The sequence below is a fragment of the Nerophis lumbriciformis genome, linkage group LG29 (genome assembly GCF_033978685.3).
Source record: "Nerophis lumbriciformis linkage group LG29, RoL_Nlum_v2.1, whole genome shotgun sequence".
Taxonomy (NCBI): Eukaryota; Metazoa; Chordata; class Actinopteri; order Syngnathiformes; family Syngnathidae; genus Nerophis; species Nerophis lumbriciformis.
This window is the reverse complement of record NC_084576.2, coordinates 11,592,843-11,612,562: the sequence shown is the minus strand read 5'-3', so window position 1 is coordinate 11,612,562 and position 19,720 is coordinate 11,592,843. Positions and strand designations below refer to the sequence as shown.

Genomic DNA, 19,720 nt, shown 5'->3' with positions numbered 1-19,720 from the left:
TCTGGTTTCAATAAGTGCAGCAATATCAACATTGTAGCGGTTAGGTTCCGCTACAATGAGTGCAGTTCTGCACTGGGGTCTATCAGTGGTGATGCTAGTGTCCAGGAGTGTCCTTATGTTCCATGATGCCAGTTTTAGAGGGATTATTTTCTTTGTTTTATTTCGACCACTGAGTGGAATTCCCAACAGGTGCGGTAGCCTGTCCAGGATGGTTTCGAGTGGGCAATGTTTGGGCCACCTTTTCATATATATATATATATATATATATATATATATATATATATATATATATACATACATACATACATACATACATACATACATACATACATATATATATATATATATATATATATATATATATATATTTATACATACATACATATATATATATTTATACATACATACATACATACATACATATATACGTATATATATATATATACGTATATATATATATATATATATATATATATATATATATATATATATATATATATATACATACATACATACATACATACATACATACATATATACGTGTATATATATATATATATATATATATATATATATATATATATATTAATTCCGGAAGACCAACTTGCCAAGCACAGATCGATGTCGTTAAAGCTTAGGAATTTAAATGGATAGATCAATGTCGTGGATGAATCGTTACACTCCAAAAAGTTACAGCAATTCTGAGATTTTCAATCTGGCTAAAAGGGGACCCTAACAAGGATCGGGCTCATATAGGGGTCGGCAACCTTCAGAATACAAAGAGCCATTTGAGCCCATTTCCCACCAAATTAAACTCACCTAGAGACGCAAACTCTGTTTGATCCCTAAAATGACAATAACACTACTTTTAGTTTCATTACATTTAAGCTATGGCATTTATGAAATCAAACACTAGATAGAATACGACTCAGTCAGTATTTTTGCTCTGATCAGCTTTCCGCAGCAGTGTCGAAACTGCTGTTTTTCAGTCATCTCCAGCTCGGTAGGATTGTTAAATTATAAATGATAAATGGGTTGTACTTGTATAGCGCTTTTCTACCTTCAAGGTACTCAAAGCGCTTTGACACTACTTCCACATTTACCCATTCACACACACATTCACACACTGATGGAGGGAGCTGCCATGCAAGGCGCTAACCAGCACCCATCAGGAGCAAGGGTGAAGTGTCTTGCTCAGGACACAACGGACATGACGAGGTTGGTACTAGGTGGGGATTGAACCAGGGACCCTCGGGTCGCGCACGGCCATTCTTCCACTGCGCCACGCCGCCGCAAATGCTGTGTGTTTGTCTTGGAAATGTATTTCCACATTTCAATTTTCTCCCCACATATTAAGCACACAAGTGAACCACCCTTGTCAACAGTGAACGCAAATGAATATGTCCATGAAGCATTAAATGTTCTATTTTCATCAGAAATGTTTCTCTTTTTGATTTGTCCATTGCTAGCTTGGCGGGGGTTGGCCGTTAAAAACAATACAATTGCTTGGCAGCAAAAGATGACGCATAGGGGATGTTACGTACATTTCGATAGACAAAATATTGCAAGATCACAAACTCTCTAAAATAAAAACAGTTACATTAAAATAGACAAACTAAATTAAATTTTAAAAAATCGAATTAAATAGTCATTAATTTAATTTTTTTTAAAAGCCAAAGGGAACCAGGGTGGAGGCATGAAAGAGCCGTGGGTTGCAGACCCCTGGGCTTGTTACATTGCTTTCAGTGAACGAGCAGGAAGGGGCTATGCAAAAGTTTGTGGTAAAATTTGATATAAAGCGCCCTGTCATTTATTGACGTCTTTAGGTAAAATTGGACCCCCCACGAACCGCACTATGTTCAATGTCTGCTTCCAAGCAAAAGCTACCACTTGCAGCCTCCATCACCACTGGGCTATCGCAGACATCTGTGGCCCCAGCGCCTCTGGCCAAACCTTCTGCGGTTTCCACCTCTGCGTGTAGATCTTGCAAGCGAGCAAACACCTGCCAACCAAACCTCAGGCTCCTGCCAAAATCTTCTCGTGCATGCAGCTGTGAATTATTGATGCAGGCTTTCAGCAGCAGGACTGCAGCTGCCAACAAAGGTGGAAAACTGCAGGTTGCTGGCAGAGGGTACATGGTGGAAGCTGAAGACCATACGGTAGCTGTAGGATACTTTTCATCTAAAATGCTGAAGCTGTGCGTTTTCATGTTTCAGATAACTCGTCAGTTGTCGGAATCTGCAGGTGTGGGTAAAGACATGCATAATTCTATGAGAGTCATCAAGGGGAGGCGCTATTGCCTATGAAAGTATTTCTGATTGCAAAAAAAAACAAAAAAAAATGCTCTGAAACCTGCAAACAAACGCATGAAGTGTGAAGGCCAGGAGCTTATCATTGAAAATTGTTTTGAAAGTTGAGGGTTTTTTTGGTTTTGGCATTTTGTACAAAGCCCGTTTCCATATGAGTTGGGAAATTGTGTTAGATGTAAATATAAACGGAATACAATGATTTGCAAATCCTTTTCAACCCATATTCAGTTGAATGCACTACAAAGACAAGTTTTTTGATGTTCAAACTCATAAACTTTTTTTTTTTTTGCAAATAATAATTAACTTAGAATTTCATGGCTGCAACACGTGCCAAAGTAGTTGGGAAAGGGCATGTTCACCACTGTGTTACATGGCTTTTCCTTTTAACGACATTCAGTAAACATTTTTTAAGCTTCTCAGGTGGAATTCTTTCCCATTCTTGCTTGATGTACAGCTTAAGTTGTTCAACAGTCCGGGGTCTCCGTTGTGGTATTTTAGGCTTCATAATGCACCGCACATTTTCAATGGGACACAGATCTGGACGACAGGCAGGCCAGTCTAGTACCCACACTCTTTTACTATGAAGCCACGTTGATGTAAAACGTGGCTTGGCATTGTCTTGCTGAAGCAAGGGGCGTCCATGAAAAAGATGGCGCTTAGATGGCAGCATATGATGCTCCAAAACCTGTATGTACCTTTCAGCATTAATGGCGCCTTCACAGATGTGTAAGTTACCCATGTCTTGGGCACTAATACACCCCCATACCATCACAGATGCTGGCTTTTCAACTTTGCGCCTATAACAATCCGGATGGTTCTTTTCCTCTTTGGTCCGGAGGACACGACGTCCACAGTTTCCAAAAACAATTTGAAATGTGGACTCGTCAGACCACAGAACACTTTTCCACTTTGTATCAGTCCATCTTAGATGAGCTCAGGCCCAGCGAAGCCGACGGCGTTTCTGGATGTTGTTGATAAACGGTTTTCGCCTTGCACAGAAGAGTTTTAACTTGCACTTACAGATGTAGCGACCAACTGTAGTTACTGACAGTGGGTTTCTGAAGTGTTCCTGAGCCCATGTGGTGATATCCTTTACACACTGATGTCGCTTGTTGATGCAGTACAGCCTGAGGGATCGAAGGTCACGGGCTTAGCTGCTTACGTGCAGTGATTTCTCCAGATTCTCTAAAACCTTTGATGATATTACGGACCGTAGATGGTGAAATCCCTAAATTCCTTGCAATAGCTGGTTGAGAAAAGTTTTTCTTAAACTGTTCAACAATTTGCTAACGCATTTGTTGACAAAGTGGTGACCCTCGCCCCATCCTTGTTTGTGAATGACTGAGCATTTCATGGAATCTACTTTTATACCCAATCATGGCACCCACCTGTTCCCAATTAGCCTGCACACCTGTGGGATGTTCCAAATAAGTGTTTGATGAGCATTCCTCAACTTTATCAGTATTTATTGCCACCTTTCCCAACTTTTTTGTCACGTGTTGCTGGCATCAAATTCTAAAGTTAATGATTATTTGCAAAAAAAAAAAAAATGTTTATCTGTTTGAACATCAAATATGTTGTCTTTGTAGCATATTCAACTGAATATGGGTTGAAAATGATTTGCAAATCATTGTATTCCATTTATATTTACATCTAACACAATTTCCCAACTCATATGGAAACGGGGTTTGTAAATCACGCAGCTGAGATAGGCTCCAGCGCCCCTCGTGACCCCGTAAGGGACAAACGGTAGAAAATGGTTGGATGGACACGACACTTCTTCAGTCATATTGTGAATGATACTGATACCTTCTTTAACAATTTATATTCAAGAGGCCCTATTATGCAAAACCACCTCTTCCTACCCATTGGTACCTGCTGTTGTGTATTTCGAATCTGCTTAATACATTTTGAAATCAAATTTGAAATCAAACCGTGGAGGCAATGGGTAGATATTTATAAAACAATATTGTCTTCCCTCACACTTCCGGAAAACAAGCCGTTTGGAATGTTGCCCCATTTGTGACGTTTTTTTTTGCCATCGGTCAGCGAATTATCCTTATATGGTACCCAAAGTGCTTTGCGCGAGTCTGCCATTGTAGTTCCTTCTTTTTTTCACTATCTTCTTGTGGGGCAGACTGGCTCGTACATGCACATGCATCCTCCGCTGTTGCCATTTCTAATACAGAGTAGTGTATAGTTTGAACTTATAAATGTCAGTAGACTCCATCTGGAAGCACTAAAAACCAGAGGTGTGGACTCGAGTCACATGATTTGGACTCCAGTCAGACTCGAGTCATGAATTTGATGACTTTAGACTCGACTTGACAAAATGTAAAGAGACTTGCAACTCGACTTAGACTTTAACATCAATGACTTGTGACTTCACTTGGACTTTATCCTTTTGACTTGACATGACTTGCTACTTTCCCCATAACCCAAAGATTAAAAAGTTATTCAAGAGCGCTCCATATCTTTCATTTTGTAAGTGTGTGTCTGTCAGCATGTGTGCATTCATCCAATCAAATTGCAGGACAACCAACGAAGAACAGTTGTCAAACAAAGCGCCATTTTTTTTCTACCGCTTATTCCCTTCGGGGTCGCGGGGGGCGCTGGAGCCTATCTCAGCTACGACAACGCGCCAGTGAGAAAAAATTATGCCAAAGTTGGTTTCGTTCGGGTATAAAAACTACGACTTGGTCAACAAAAAACGAATTGCAGTATGCAAAACATGCAGTTCGAATATAACAGACGGAGACAACTTCGTTCGACATTTGAAGATGCACAAAGAAGGGTAAGTTTTGAATGTAAGATAACGTTTATTGGTGAAGTAACGTGACTTTTATTTGCTGTGTAGTTAAATCAGTGAGGCTGTAAACTCACTGCTAACGTTATAAACACAGACATCTTATAAGGGTACGCAGCATCGAGCGCTACTGCCTACTGGCGCTGACGAGACGCGGGGCCGCCATCTTGGAGTGGTGATCCGCTCCACTCAGGCAATTCATTTGGCAGGAGCAATGAACTGTCAGCGCATTTTGATTCATCTTACCTCACTGAATACCACTGATTTTCACCCCCTTTTTTGTCATACGTGTAGCAATGATGTTTTGGCGTGTTTTATTATTCATAGTTTGCTTAACAGTAATAGAATATTCTATAAGTGACCAGACGTCCGAGATCAAAACTGGGAATATAATCCCAGAGAAGTGGGAAAAAAACGGTCAGCTATTTTTAAGTTCAAGAAACAATATGATTAGGTTATATATACATGCGTATATCCTACATAAACAATGTATGAATACATTAGATATCTATATATCTTATAGACTGTATCTCTGTTGCTGCAGCAGCAGAGAGTTTATTCTGTCTTGACACTTTGTATTGATATTTTGTATTACATTTTTCCCTTAAATGATAATGTTTACAGTGATTGTTATATATGTATTTTTTATGTATGTCGCTTTGGATAAAAGCGTCTGCCAAATACTTAAACATAAACATATATAAACACCTGAAAGTCTTTATATCAGCTAAAACCACCAATCTGTTTCACTGGATTCAAAATAAAACCAAATTATGTCTTATCCAACAATGTTAGTATTTGAATATTGTTACTTGAAGACTTATTCCTGGTCACAATTATACTGTTAAGAAAGTATTGTCTTATATTTTGCCTAAAATGAGAATGCATCATAATCAGTGGCGACTGGTGAATTTTGTTTTAGGTGGGGCTGAAAGTTTGTAAACCAAACCCCTGTAGGGGCGTCATCCTCCCCCAGAAGATTTCTTTGTGATTTTCACATACAAATATTAAAGATCTTTGCTCCTTCTCAACTCTGTGGTAATATTATTTTCACAAAATACAACCAATAGTACGTTAATGTTAAATCTTACTTGTGAAAAGTAATCCCCCGATTCCTATTTTCAACAGTCCGCTCATTTGAGCAGGAAAACGCTGAACACCAACCCTGCATCTTTGTTTTCTACCTGTCAACTGTCAGTTTAGCATCTTTGTTTTCTACCTGTCAACTGTCTGTTTAGCATCTTTGTTTTCTACCTGTCAACTGTCAGTTTGGGCTGCTCGCCGGCTCCTCATCACCACTTCAAGATGGCGGCCAAATTGCTCGCGTCACAGCAGCCAATGCTGCGTCTACTTATAAGATGTCTATGGTTATAACGTCATTGCAAACACGGCAATCTGTTGCGTCCACTGCAGTTCGCTACCTTATTCATACTTATTGTCAAGTTATTTTTTTAAGCAGGGTTGCACGAGGTACCTACACATAACGTTACGTTAGTGAATGTATCACACACAGTAACGTAATATTAGATGGCGGTCAGCAGCACCGCGTATTTTAGCCACCTACAAAAAGACAAACATAGTCAAATAAAGGTCAGTTAAAATGTATACTATATTAAGAATATGTGTACATATTGCATAGGGCCCTGACATCTAAAAAGTACAACTCTGTTCATTGTTATGTTCATGTATTTGTTATGTTTTTCATGTGTACACACACATAAACACACATACAGTATGAGATGAGATCAATGAGATAAGGTAAGAACAGGATAGAAACTGCTGTGGAACTAGTTACAATGCAATATGCCATGGAAATACAATACAACTTTTGTGCAAATAAGTACAGTTGTACTTGTTTTTTCAAATGTGTTTATTCTGTAAAGGAATGAGTTAAATGTTTAAAATGACTGATTAATAGTGCTATTATGAAGTGCAATGTCAGCGCTATTTTTTTTCCTTCAATTTCAAAAGCACTTGTTTTAATTAATAAATACAGCGTTTTAAAAGCATACACAATCTGTGTAAATATATTAGTCTGTGGTTAAAAGGACTTGAAAGGACTCGAAACTCAAAATGCAGGACTTGAGACTTTCCAGTCTTGACTTTGGACTTGACTCGGGACTTGCCTGTCTTGACTCGGGACATGAGGGCAAAGACTTGAGACTTACTTGCGACTTGCAAAACAATGACTTGGTCCCACCTCTGCTAAAAACTACAACAAAGATGGCGGGTGGAAGACGCTGTCAAAGTGGAGGCACGTAAATAAGACGGCCCACAAAACGGCGCATCCTAGAGAGACAGTCAGAAAGCGGCTTGGAAACGCTCTGTAAAACTCAACCTATGCAAAATTTTGCCAAAAGAACCACCATTACATGTTATGTTGACCACAAGGAAGTGTTTTATATGTAGAAAAAAATCGCAATATGACCCCTTTAAAGGTTTACGTCAACCACAGAGGACATAGAAATAATTGGGGTTTCAGTATGTTAAAAATGACTGGAGGTTACCAAAACCACCTCAAACTATTCATTTTGAGAATATCATATTTTCTATTTTATTTTTTATTGGGGGGGGATTGTATATCACTGGAAAGCCCAGGATGTTCTCTCCACTGTCCTGCATATGTTATTCTTGTAGTGAGATTTTAATTCGAAATAAGGCTGTCAAAATATCTAGAACAATGCATTGCTGAGTCTCAGGAGGGTATACACTTTCAGTATAAAAGAAGTGCAGTTTGAGACTATTTGTATTGGATCTTAATACATTTGGCAGGTGTGCATGATATAATAGAATTGTCTGTATCAATGTTAGTATTGCAATTATATATTCTTCAAAATATAACGAAAATTATCAGTAAATGATGCACTATTGCTGCTTTTTCAATCGACCTAAACGGGTTGTTGTTGTTCCAAGAATGAACACAAGATGGCAGTAGTAGCTCGCGCGTCCTGTGCCCGCCCACAGAGAAGAAGTCGAGCCTGTTGTTGCCGTCACTGACACCAACTTGTAAGTTTGTTAGCTTACAAAGTAGCCAATTTTAGAAAGAAGAGGTGGCCTCAGTCGCTGAAGGTAAACTACTTTGGAACCCTGACAGTACGACGGCGTTGTGGTTGTGTTTGTCGCACCTTTGCTTACCTGAGTAAAGAGCTCTTGAGACGCCCGTAGCATAAGTGAAACATGTCCCTGGCGTGGCTGTGCTTGGAGAACACATGTTAGCAGCTTACAGCTAGCATGCTAACTAGGCTAAAGCTAACAGGCAGTGGCTGACATAGACATCTTATAAGTAGACGCAGCATTGGCTGCTGTAGCGTGAGAAATTCGGCCGCCATCTTGAAGTGGTGATGAGGAGCCGGCGAGCAGCCTAAACTGACAGTTGACGGGTAGAAAACAAAGATGGTGTTCAGCGTTTTCCTGCTCAAATGAGCGGACTGTTGAAAATAGGAATCGGGCAGAGGTGGGTAGAGTAGCCAGAAATTGTACTCAAGTAAGAGTACTGTTACTTTAGAGATTTATTACTCAAGTAAAAGTAAGGAGTAGTCACCCAAATATTTACTTGAGTAAAAGTAAAAAGTATGTTGTGAAAAAACTACTCAAGTACTGAGTAACTGATGAGTAACATACACACTCATATCATATATATATATATATATATATATATATATATATATATATATATATATATATATACATACATATATATACATTGATATATACATACATATACATTGATATATACAGTATATAATTCATATGTATTTATTTTGCTGTTTTTGTTTACATGTTAAAGGTGTTTTAATGAATATACATGCATGTTTAACATATAGATTCCTTTCTTTCATGAAGACTAGAATATAAGTTGGTGTATTACCTGATTCTGATGACTTGCGTTGATTGTAATCAGACAGTCGTGATGATAACGTCCACGTTTTCAAATGGAGGAGAAGAAAAGTTCCTCCTTTCTGTCTAATACCACATGAAAGTGGTGAGTTTTTGGCATCTTAGTTGTCCAGCTTCCATATTCGTTTTATACACTTTACAAGAAATATATTGGCGTCAAACTCCGTAGCTTGCTAGCTTGTTTGCGCTGGCTTTCGGAGACTCTTATTTTGAAAGCGCAGGCGCGATGGAGCGGCACTTTTATTGTGAAGACAGGAACGTCCTCATGTGCGGTCAGTTTTTAGGCTTTTGACGGGATGTATGGTTGGAATGAAAAGGTATCTTTTTTCCTTCACACTTTTGATTCATTGATTGGAACTTTTATTATTAGATTGCACAGTACAGTACACATTCCGTACAATTGACCACTAAATGGTAACACCCCCATAAGTTTTTCAGGTCATGTGACCACCTGGCTCTGTTTGATTGGTCCAACGTCACCAGTGACTGCATCTGATTGGTGGAACGAAGTGAAACGTCACCAGTAAGGCAGGCACTTTGAAGGTCTGTCTGACAGACCAAAACAAACAAAGCGTGCATTAACAGATCGATAAAAATTAGTAGCGAGTAGCGAGCTGAATGTAGATAAAAGTAGCGGAGTAAAAGTAGCGGAGTAAAAGTAGCGTTCCTTCTCTCTAAATATACTCAAGTAAAAGTATGTTGCATTAAAACTACTCTTAGAAGTACAATTTATCCCAAAAGTTACTCAAGTAGATGTAACAGAGTAAATGTAGCGCGTTACTACCCACCTCTGAAATCGGGGGATTACTTTTCACAAGTAAGATTTAACATTAACGTACTATTGGTTGTATTTTGTGAAAAGAATATTACCACAGAGTTGAGAAGGAGCAAAGATCTTCAATAGTACTGATATCGTAGCCGCGAGCAAACAAGAGTATGACCATAACAGAATTACTTGTCAATGAAATTAATTACATTTAAAAATGTCATACTTGAATAACACAAAGTTGAAATAAATGATGAAGATAAAGATTGTAAAAGCCAACAGGGGTAAAAGTTAGGACCACAGTCCAAATTGTGTAGGGGGGTGGGGGGTAATATATGTCAGCTAACTAGACAATCAGATGGACAGTGGCTATACAGTATTATACAAGTTGGGTAAGACAGTATTTGGTTTTATTCTGAATCAAGTGAAACAGATTGGTGGTTTTAGCTGATATAAAGACTTCCAGGTGTTTATATATGTTTATGTTTTAGTATTTGGCAGACGCGTTTATCCAAAGCGACATACATAAAACAAACATATAAAACAATCACTGTAAACATTATAATTTAAGGGAAGAATGTAATACAAAATATCAATACAAAGTGTCAAGACAGAATAAACTCTCTGCTGCTGCAGCAACAGAGATACAGTCTATAAGTCTCTAAGATATATAGATATCTAATGTATTCATACATTGTTTATGTAGGATATACGCATGTGTATATATAACCTAATCATATTGTTTCTTGAACTTAAAAATAGCTGACCGTTTTTTTCCCCCTTCTCTGGGATTATATTCCCAATTTTGATCTCGGACGTCTGGTCACTTATAGCAGTGTTTTTCAACCACTGTGCCGCGGCACACTAGTGTGCCGTGAGATACAATCTGGTGTGCCGTGGGAGATGATCTAATTTCACCAATTTGGGTTAAAAATATTTTTTGCAAACCAGTAATTATGTGTTGTTGTTGAGTGTCGGTGCTGTCTAGAGCTCAGCAGTGTAATACTCTTCCATATCAGTAGGTGGCAGCAGGTAGCTAATTGCTTCGTAAATGTCGGAAACAGCGGGAGGCAGGGTGCAGGTAAAATGGTGTTTAATGCTTAAACCAAAAATAAACAAAAGGTGAGTGTCCCTAAGAAAAGGCATTGAAGCTTAGGGAAGGCTATGCAGAACGAAACTAAAACTGAACTGGCTGCAAAGTAAACGAAAACAGAATGCTGGACGACAGCAAATACTTACTGTGGAGCAAAGACGGCGTCCACAAAGTACATCCGAACATGACATGACAATCAACAATGTCCACACATAGAAGGATAAAAACAACTGAAATATTCTTGATTACTAAATCAAAGCAGGTGTGGGGAATAGCGGTTAAGGAAGACATGAAACTGCTACAGGAAAATACCAAAAAAAGAGAAAAAGCCACCAAAATAGGAGCGCAAGACAAGAACTAAAACACTACACACAGGAAAACAGCAAATAAGTCAGGGTGTGATGTGACAGGTGGTGACAGTACACCTACTTTGAGACAAGAGCTATAGTGATGCATGCTTGGTTATGCTTTAAAGTCATATCCAACAATTGCGACAACGACTTTTTACTGTCAATATCAGCCGCTGAGTTTCAGTTTTTAATGATTTCTGCTGGTGGTGTGCCTCCGCATTTTTTCTCTGGAAAAAAATGTGCCTTGGCTCAAAAAAGGTTGAAAAACACTGACTTATAGCATATAAGAATATTCTATTACTGTTAAGCAAACTATGAATAATAAAACACGCCAAAACATGTGTCCTTTATCATAGCTACACATATGACAAAAAAACGCGTGAAAATAAGTGGTATTCAGTGAGGTAAGATGAATTAAATGCGCTGACAGTTCATTGCTCCTGCCAAATGAATTGCACTGAGTGGAGCGGATCACCACTCCAAGATGGCGGCCCCGCGTCTCGTCAGCGCCAGTAGGCAGTAGCGCTCGATGCTGCGTCTACTTATAAGATGTCAATGGTGGCTGACGCTGGCCTTCGGATGGGATGTGCGGCCCCTCACTGCTGCGCATGCGTATAACGCAAAAAACGGTTTAAAATGTTTTATTAGTATGTATTTTACTTTGCTCTGCAGCTATCTAATGTCTAAGTAGATATGCTTTAGATGATTTTCGACATTTACTCATGAATACAACTTTGACTTAGTTTAATTGGCTGTGTGTAGTACATACTATATTAAAATGTCAAAATACACTAATACAGCCTTATTTAGTCAAGCGATTATTTCCTGTTAGAACATTTTCTGCATAGTAATGCTAAAGTTTGAAATAAACTGAACTGAGAGTTAGTTGACGTGTTCATCGTGTTCCCGTTATACGTATGCGCAGTGGCAAGGGGGCGCATGGCGAAACGTTTTGTGCTAATTAAAACTTTTTTTTTACTATTCATATCCATGTCATTAATTTGTCATCCTAAAAACAAAAATAATATTGCCTCTTTAAGCAAATAAATCACCTGTTCCATAGTCCGAGTGTCACCGTCCTTTATTAACTATATGCAGTAAATATTTTAACTACCACATTTGACTACTGTTAAAATTAATAGGTGGGGGAAAAAATGCTAAAAGCACAATGTGGTACATACAGTAAGTTATAACGTTCGAAATTGTGTAAAAAGAAGTAAAGCGATCCTATGTGTCAAACTTCAGTACTTTATCCTTCTGTCTCCATTGTGACAGAAAAATACTTGTACTGAATGTAGTTGCATATCTTTTATTTTATAATGCAACAAATATTACATTATCATACATTCCAAACATCTTTTTTGTGAAAAGAAGAATATTTGAATATCTGCTTGACAAATAATTTCAAATCATGTCATCCATCAAATTGTAAGAAAGGCAAAAGAAATAGAAAAAATATTGGTACCATTTTTCTATTTACATTAACACGCAGTAAACACCACAGTAAAATTCTGCTGACTAAACTACCAGTATTTTTAAATTGAAAAATCTATTAAAAAAATGTCAGTGTGCGTAAAAAAAAATAATAATTAGAATGCATAGACAGTTGTGTATCATTACGCGGCAAATTCTTATACATTTATTAGAGGTGCACCAGATATAAATTTACATCCTAACCGCGATTCTTATTCATTGTGATTCTAAATCGATTCATAATTTTCAAAAATGTATTTAAAAAAAATGGTATTACTTATTTTTAAAGATAAGAATTACCTTTAAAAAAAATATAAAATTTTATGCCATTTCCATGCAACCAGAAGAAGCTTTTCTAACTTAAGTTGTAACCAGCCATGGCGCCGATCACAGCTGCCTCGGTGCTATCGTGTGCTCTGTTTTGTTTGTTTTTGTGCGCAAATTGTGTGTCCGCGTGCTCTTACACCCGCGAAGAGCTATTGAACATCAGGTCAATCACCCCGACGAACGTATTACCGGTCATTTTAGCGTCAGCTACGGATTTGGTCCATTCTTTGATCAAAAGAGGGAAACCGCACCGAAGAGGAAAGACAGCGGAAGCCCTCGTCCGTCTCCGCAGTCAAGGATTGCGCACGGCCTTACCTGGCATCTTTCTCTCCAACGTCCGCTCACTTCCCTAGAAGATGGACGAGCTAGCGTTGCTGATCAGAAAAAACAAGGACTTTTCCTCATCTTGTGTTTTGTGCTTCACGGAAACGTGGCTGAGCGCGAGTGTCCCGGACAGCGCGGTTCAACTAGAGGGCTTTCATCTTCTTTGTGCTGACCGACACCCGGGGCTCTCCGGCAAAGCTAGGGGCGGTGGAGTCTGCTTCTTCATCAACAGCAACTGGTGTACAGACGTGACGGTGATAACCCAACACTGCTCTCCTGCTCTGGAATATATTTTCATTCACTGTAAGCCCTTTTACTCACCGCGTGAGATCATTTAATTCATACTGGTGGATGCCTACATACCGCCCAGTGCGGACGTGCATGACGCTCAGCGCATGCTTGCAGACCAGATCTTACATGTGGAACAGTCTTTTCCGGATTCTCTTGTTATCGTGCTTGGTGACTTTAACTAGAGAAATTTGAGCCAGGAATTACCCAAGTATTGGCAGTTTATTAAATGCCCGACCAGAGGGGAGAACACTTTGGATCACTGTTACACTACAATAAGCAGAGCATACCATGCAGTCCCGCACGCTGCTCTCGGACTATCAGATCACGTGATGATGCACTTAATCCCTTCATATAGACAGAGACTGAAACTGGCTAGACCTGTTATGAAGACCATTAAGAAGTACACCGCTGAGGCTGTGGGGGAGCTGCGGCATGTTTGGAGACGACAGACTGGGAGGCAATACGGACACTGCAACCTCATACATACAGTTCAATGAGGCGCGAGTCATTCCAACGGGCACCAGGGCTTGTTATAACAACGACAAGCCCTGGTTCACACCAAAGCTCCGACAGCTGCACAAGAATAAGGAGGCTGCATGGAGGAGCGGGGACCGAAGTACCTACAGAAAAGTGAAGTACCACCTCAACAGTGTAGTGGAGAAAGCTAAATCTGTGTACTCTAACCGTCTACAGGAACAGTTCAGCTCCAATGACTCTGCAGCCGTGTTGAGAGGGCTAAGGGCCCTTACGAACTATAAGCCCAAAGCCCCCCAGGCCCTGAATGACCGGACTCTCGCTCAGGGCCTCAACACACATTACTGTCGTCACGAACGGCCTTCAGCTCATCAAAGCTCAGCTCCCCCCAACATAACCCTCCCCACCAAAGCCAACACTTCATTAAAGGACTCCAAGGGCATCAAAGATCTCCAAGAACATCACAGGACTTCATCAAAGGCCCTCTCCATCTGAGAGGAGGATGTACGCCGGCAGTTCTTGAAGCTGAACACGCAGAAGGCCCCTGGGCCGGATGGTGTTTCCCCCTCCACCCTGAGACACTGCGTGGATCAGCTGGCTCCTGTCTTCACTGACATTTTTAACACCTCTCTGGAGCTATGCCGCGTGCCGTCCTGCTTCAAGACCTCCACTATCGTCCCTGTCCTCAAGAAACCACGGATCACAGGACTTAATGACTACAGGCCGGTGGCGCTGACGTCTGTGGTCATGAAGTCCTTTGACCGCTTGATTCTGCCCCACCTCGAGGACATCACCGCCCCCCTCCTGGACCCACTGCAGTTCGCCTAAAGCTCTGTAGGCAAACTGCAGTTGGTCCAGGAGGGGTCTGTGGATGATGCAGTGAACCTTGTCCTCCACTTCATCTTGGAGCATCTGGAACCTACACCAGGATCCTGTTTGTGGACTTCAACTCTGCCTTCAACACCATCCTTTCTGGACTGCTACGAGACAAGCTCTACCAGCTCAGCGTGCCCTACTCCCTCTGCAGTTGGATCAATGACTTCCTGACGGACCGAAGACAGCACGTGCGGCTGGGGAAGATTGTCTCGGACAGTCGAACCACGAACACTGGTACTCCTCAGGGCTTTGTACTTTCCCCCTGGCTCTTCTCCCCGTATACAAACTGCTGCACCTCCAGTCACCAGTCCGTAAAGCTGCTCAAGTTTGCGGACGACACTACCCTCATCGGGCTCATCTCAGATGGTGACGAGTCCACCGACAGGAGAGAGGTGGACCAGCTGGCGTCCTGGTGCAGCCTCAACAACCTGGAGCTGAACGCCCAGAAAGCAGTGGCGATGATCATGGACTTCAGGAAAGTCCCAGCCCCACCACCCCCCCTCACCCTGATTGACTCTCCCATTCCCGTCTCCATTGTGGACTCCTTCCGTTTCTTGGGCACCACCATCACCCAGGACCTCAAGTGGGAGCCGACCATCAGCTCCCTCATCAAGAAGGCCCAGCAGAGAATGTACTTCCTGCGGCAGCTGAGGAAACTTAAGGTGCCGACCGAGATGCTGGTACAGTTCTACTCAGCCATCATCGAGTCCATCCTCACCTCCTCCATCACCGTGTGGTTCCCCGGCGCCACAGTCCGGGACAAGCATCGACTGCAACGCATGGTACGTGCTGCTGAGAAGGTTATTGGCTGCAAGCTCCCATCCCTCCAGGACCAGGAGGCGTGTGGGTCGGATCACAGCAGACTCTTCTCACCCTGGACACAAACTATTCTCCCCACGCCCCTCAGGCAGGAGACTACGATCCATCCAGACCCACACCTCCCGCCACCTGAACAGTTTTTCCCCCTCGGCCATCAGGCACATGAACAATAACAAGATCTGATAACTCAGTTACAGCTTAATTTATTACCTATTCTGTGTTATATGTGTTTTATGTTGCACGATTGCACTAAGAAAAATTCCTAGTTTGTGAACCCGTTCTCAAACAATGGCAATAAAAACTATTCTGATTCTGAATCAGTTATGTTAAAGTTGAATTATAATTATTATACCAAATAATACATTGTGAGAATTGTGAATTGAGAATGAATTCTGAATCAAATCGTTCGGTGCCCAAAAGTTCACACCCCTAATATTTATATTCATAAATTCACTGTTACAAGTAGCCCTTTGAGGGCAGTCATAACTGTGATGTCATGGATGGCAGATATAATAAGCTGAGGTTTATTATTGCAAAAAGTTTGCACTTAACGTTAAACTATATTGCCAAACTTTCCTGTGATTTTAACGGAGGCCAGCCACTGGACGTGGGTGAACCTTAAGAGCAGTGCCCTTAAGAGCCCTGACTTTCAGCCCAGTAGCTAACATGCTCGTCTCTCATGCGGATACCCAGGTTCGAGTCCCGGGCGGAACAAAAAGCAGGGACTGAACCACACAGGTTTTAGAGCTCCCTGCTTCTTGTCAAAATTGTGCACTTTTTTTTTCTTCTCCAGGCTGAAATATGCGACGAGGGGAGCATGCTCCGCAGGCGTTCCAGGCCCCTGTGGACGTCCACGCCAGCGCGGATGGTCAGGTTTACATGTTCAACAGTAAAGCTAACGAGTCGGCTACGTCGTCGGACGAAGAGGAGATGGAGATGAGACCCCGGGCGTGCTTTGAACCGGAACAGGACCGGCTGAGGAACGTCCACTTGTTGGAACGGGAAGTGTCGGACGATGACAATCTCAACAAGCTGGCATTGCAATATGGCTGCAAGGTAGGGATGATCTTATCAATACTCTTAATAGATACAATTCTTATATTTCCAATTTTATAGAAAAAGTTGCAACCCTAACTAGCGAGCACTTTTTTTCAAAAGGTGGCAGATATCAAGAGGGTAAACAACCTCATCCAGGAGCAGGATTTATTTGCACTGAAATCTATAAAAATCCCGGTCCCCAAGCACAGCTTTTTAACAGAGACGTACGTCGACTCTCAAGAAGTAGCTCCGAGTTCCACTTGTACGCCTCAGGAGTGGGACCCAGCCGGGCCGTATCGACACGAAGTCACAAACTTTCTCGTGGAGGTGGACGACGATGTGGAGAACTTGATTCAGATGACGGACGATCAGGACGAGGATTTATTGGATGACAAACCCAAAAGTTTGGGTATCAATGGACCGAAGCTAAAGGGTCTTGGTGCGGACTGGGGCATCCAGTGGTGGAACGCCGTGGTTGCCATGCTCTTCATCGGCATCGTCCTACCCTTGTTTTATGCCATTTACTTCAAAACGAAACACAGTGGGTCAACCTCGCCACCAGATGGCAGCATTGCGTCGTCTATTGTGTCTTCTAACAGCTCAGGGACCACCTTTGGTACCAGTGGACCTCCCCACTCCCAAGAACCAGGATAGACACTTTAACATCAAGTGCGACAGAAACATTTGCGCTTTTGGTTTTAAGTTTGTAAGTTTTTGCATGTCTTCAATCTCATTTGACACAGGAATGTTTTTTTCGCTAATCAGACATTTCTAAAATGGTAAAAAAAAATAATAATAATCTTGCCTTTTTTTCTGCAGTAATATATTTTAACGTAAGTTTATTCAGTGTTTATTTTTAAATTTTTCTCAGTTTATTTTTGTCATCCCTGAATTCAGTGCCAAGAGTGTGAGCGGTGTTTACAATAGTAATGCAGTGCAATAATAATAATAATTGTGTAACCACAAGGTATTTATGAAACATACAGGTGAAATATTGGAAATCTTGTGCAAAAGTTCATTCATGTCAGCATTTCAACTTTTGAATGTGAAACCAATATGTAAAACAAACTCATTACATGCGAAGTGAGATATGTCAAGCCTTTATTTATGATCATTTTGATGATCAGAATGATCCGTTTTTGAAAACCCAAAGTTTTAAGCCATAATCATAAAAAGTATATCAAAAGAATATCTTGAGTTGCATGTCATATTTTAATGTGTACCTTGTAAATCTAATTGCTGGAATAAATGAACCTTTGCGCGTTATTCAAATTATTTCAATGTCACCTGTAATGCCAATCAATACCTGATGTGTTATGCCATAAAATTTGCCTTAAATTGTATATGCTGATATGTGCACCTTTTATGATTGTGGAAAACTTCAGGGACTTAACTTTTTGTGTATACCAGCTGTGTGTGAGCAAGCATATTCATTTTTTGGTATATATACTTTTGCAGGACTTTTATTTCAGCACTTTTGACACAAACCTGGTGTTTTTTGTCCAACACAAGGCAGTCAAAAAGTCAACACAATTCTCGATTCCAAGCGACACCCGCAATGTATAATTTGGTGTAAGAATTATAATGAAACTTTTTCGAAACAGGTTACAGGTCGGAAAAGCCCATTCTGTTTGCATGGAAACTGCCTAAAAATGACTTTTTAAAAATGTATTTTTATTTTAAAAATATGTATATTTTTGAAATAAATGCTTGCATGGTAGAAAACAATTGTCCACCCTTATTGGATGGTTACCTGAAAGATGTTACATGTTCAGAAACCGGATCTGACTGGTGTATTCTGTCAGATTTCCTTTCAATATACACTCTTGACGGGACTTTAGATAAAACTTTTGACAGGTTTTGAGCAAATGAATGACGTGTATTCATATAAAAAATTAATCCTGTATGAGATTCTGACAATAAAACTGCATTGGTGTAAATATAGTGGGGTCTTTTTAAACTATACAAGCAAAAAATAACCTTTGATAATCATGATTCATTCAAGTCTACCTCTGGCCTCACACTTTTAAGACCTGCAACTGCAAGCATCCACTTTCACCAGCAGATGGCAGCATAAGCAAGTGGAAGTCAGAATTTGTCAGTCACTGTAAAGTTCTTGGAAGGAGGGAATGATGATGATAATAAATCAGATATTTAGCTAAATATATACATTTTTCAAACAAATGTCTGCAAAGGCAGAACATTCTGATAAAACTGGAATTACTGCGGGCACATAAACACCATCAAGCTTGGCAAAAAGCTCCATTACTGGACTTTATTATCCTAAAACTTGAGACACCCTATTTCAAAGCAGAGCTCTGATCTCACTCCAGGCCGCAGAGTTCTGGCCTCTTACCAGAACTTTGGGTCTGGGTCTCATCCCAGTGTTGATACAGAGACCCCCCCGCCCCCCAGCTCCCTTCTACCTTCAACCCTGACAGCTGTAGACCCAGGATAGGATGGCCTCACTTGTCGTCAAAGCTAACCGTTTGACTGAACTCCAAAGTGTATAAAATATCATTCATGTGTGTTTGACATGTCCAGAAGAAATGACATCTCAATTTAAAAGCCCTTAAGATTGAACAATTGAGGTTTCAACCAAAATTATTGAGTATAAAATATGCCTCTTTTTTTTTAATCTTGCAAAATCCTCAATGTTGTGAACACAGGTGGGTACTTACACGCTATATTTACTAGAGGTGGGAATGTTTGGGCACTTCACGATTTAATTCCAATTCTCGGGGTGACGATTCAATTAAGAATACATTTTTTTTTTTTTTTTACTTTATTTTATTTTATATTTTTTTATCCATTCTCAAAAATCATGAATCGATTTGAAATCGGAATAAATAAAAATCTCAATTTGGATGTGAATCG

The 19,720-nt window shown here is 40.4% G+C and overlaps 1 protein-coding gene across 4 annotated transcripts in view; it reads left to right on the top strand.

Annotated features, from left to right (window-relative positions):
• Window positions 1–18,740, top strand: part of lysmd4 (LysM, putative peptidoglycan-binding, domain containing 4) — a 74,099-nt gene extending 55,359 nt beyond the window's left edge. Inside the window, exons 1-3 of one of the 4 annotated variants that reach the window (XM_061924386.2) lie at window positions 8,046–8,121; window positions 16,599–16,861; window positions 16,964–18,740. In XM_061924386.2, the coding sequence (XP_061780370.2) occupies window positions 16,607–16,861; window positions 16,964–17,497 (789 nt within the window). In that variant the 5' untranslated portion in view covers window positions 8,046–8,121; window positions 16,599–16,606 and the 3' untranslated portion in view covers window positions 17,498–18,740. Of the gene's footprint in view, window positions 1–8,045; window positions 8,185–8,301; window positions 8,570–16,598; window positions 16,862–16,963 lie in introns of those variants that run through there. The other 3 variants (XM_061924385.2, XM_061924387.2, XM_061924384.2) reach the window with 3 other exon arrangements.
• Window positions 18,741–19,720: the final 980 nt, after the last annotated feature.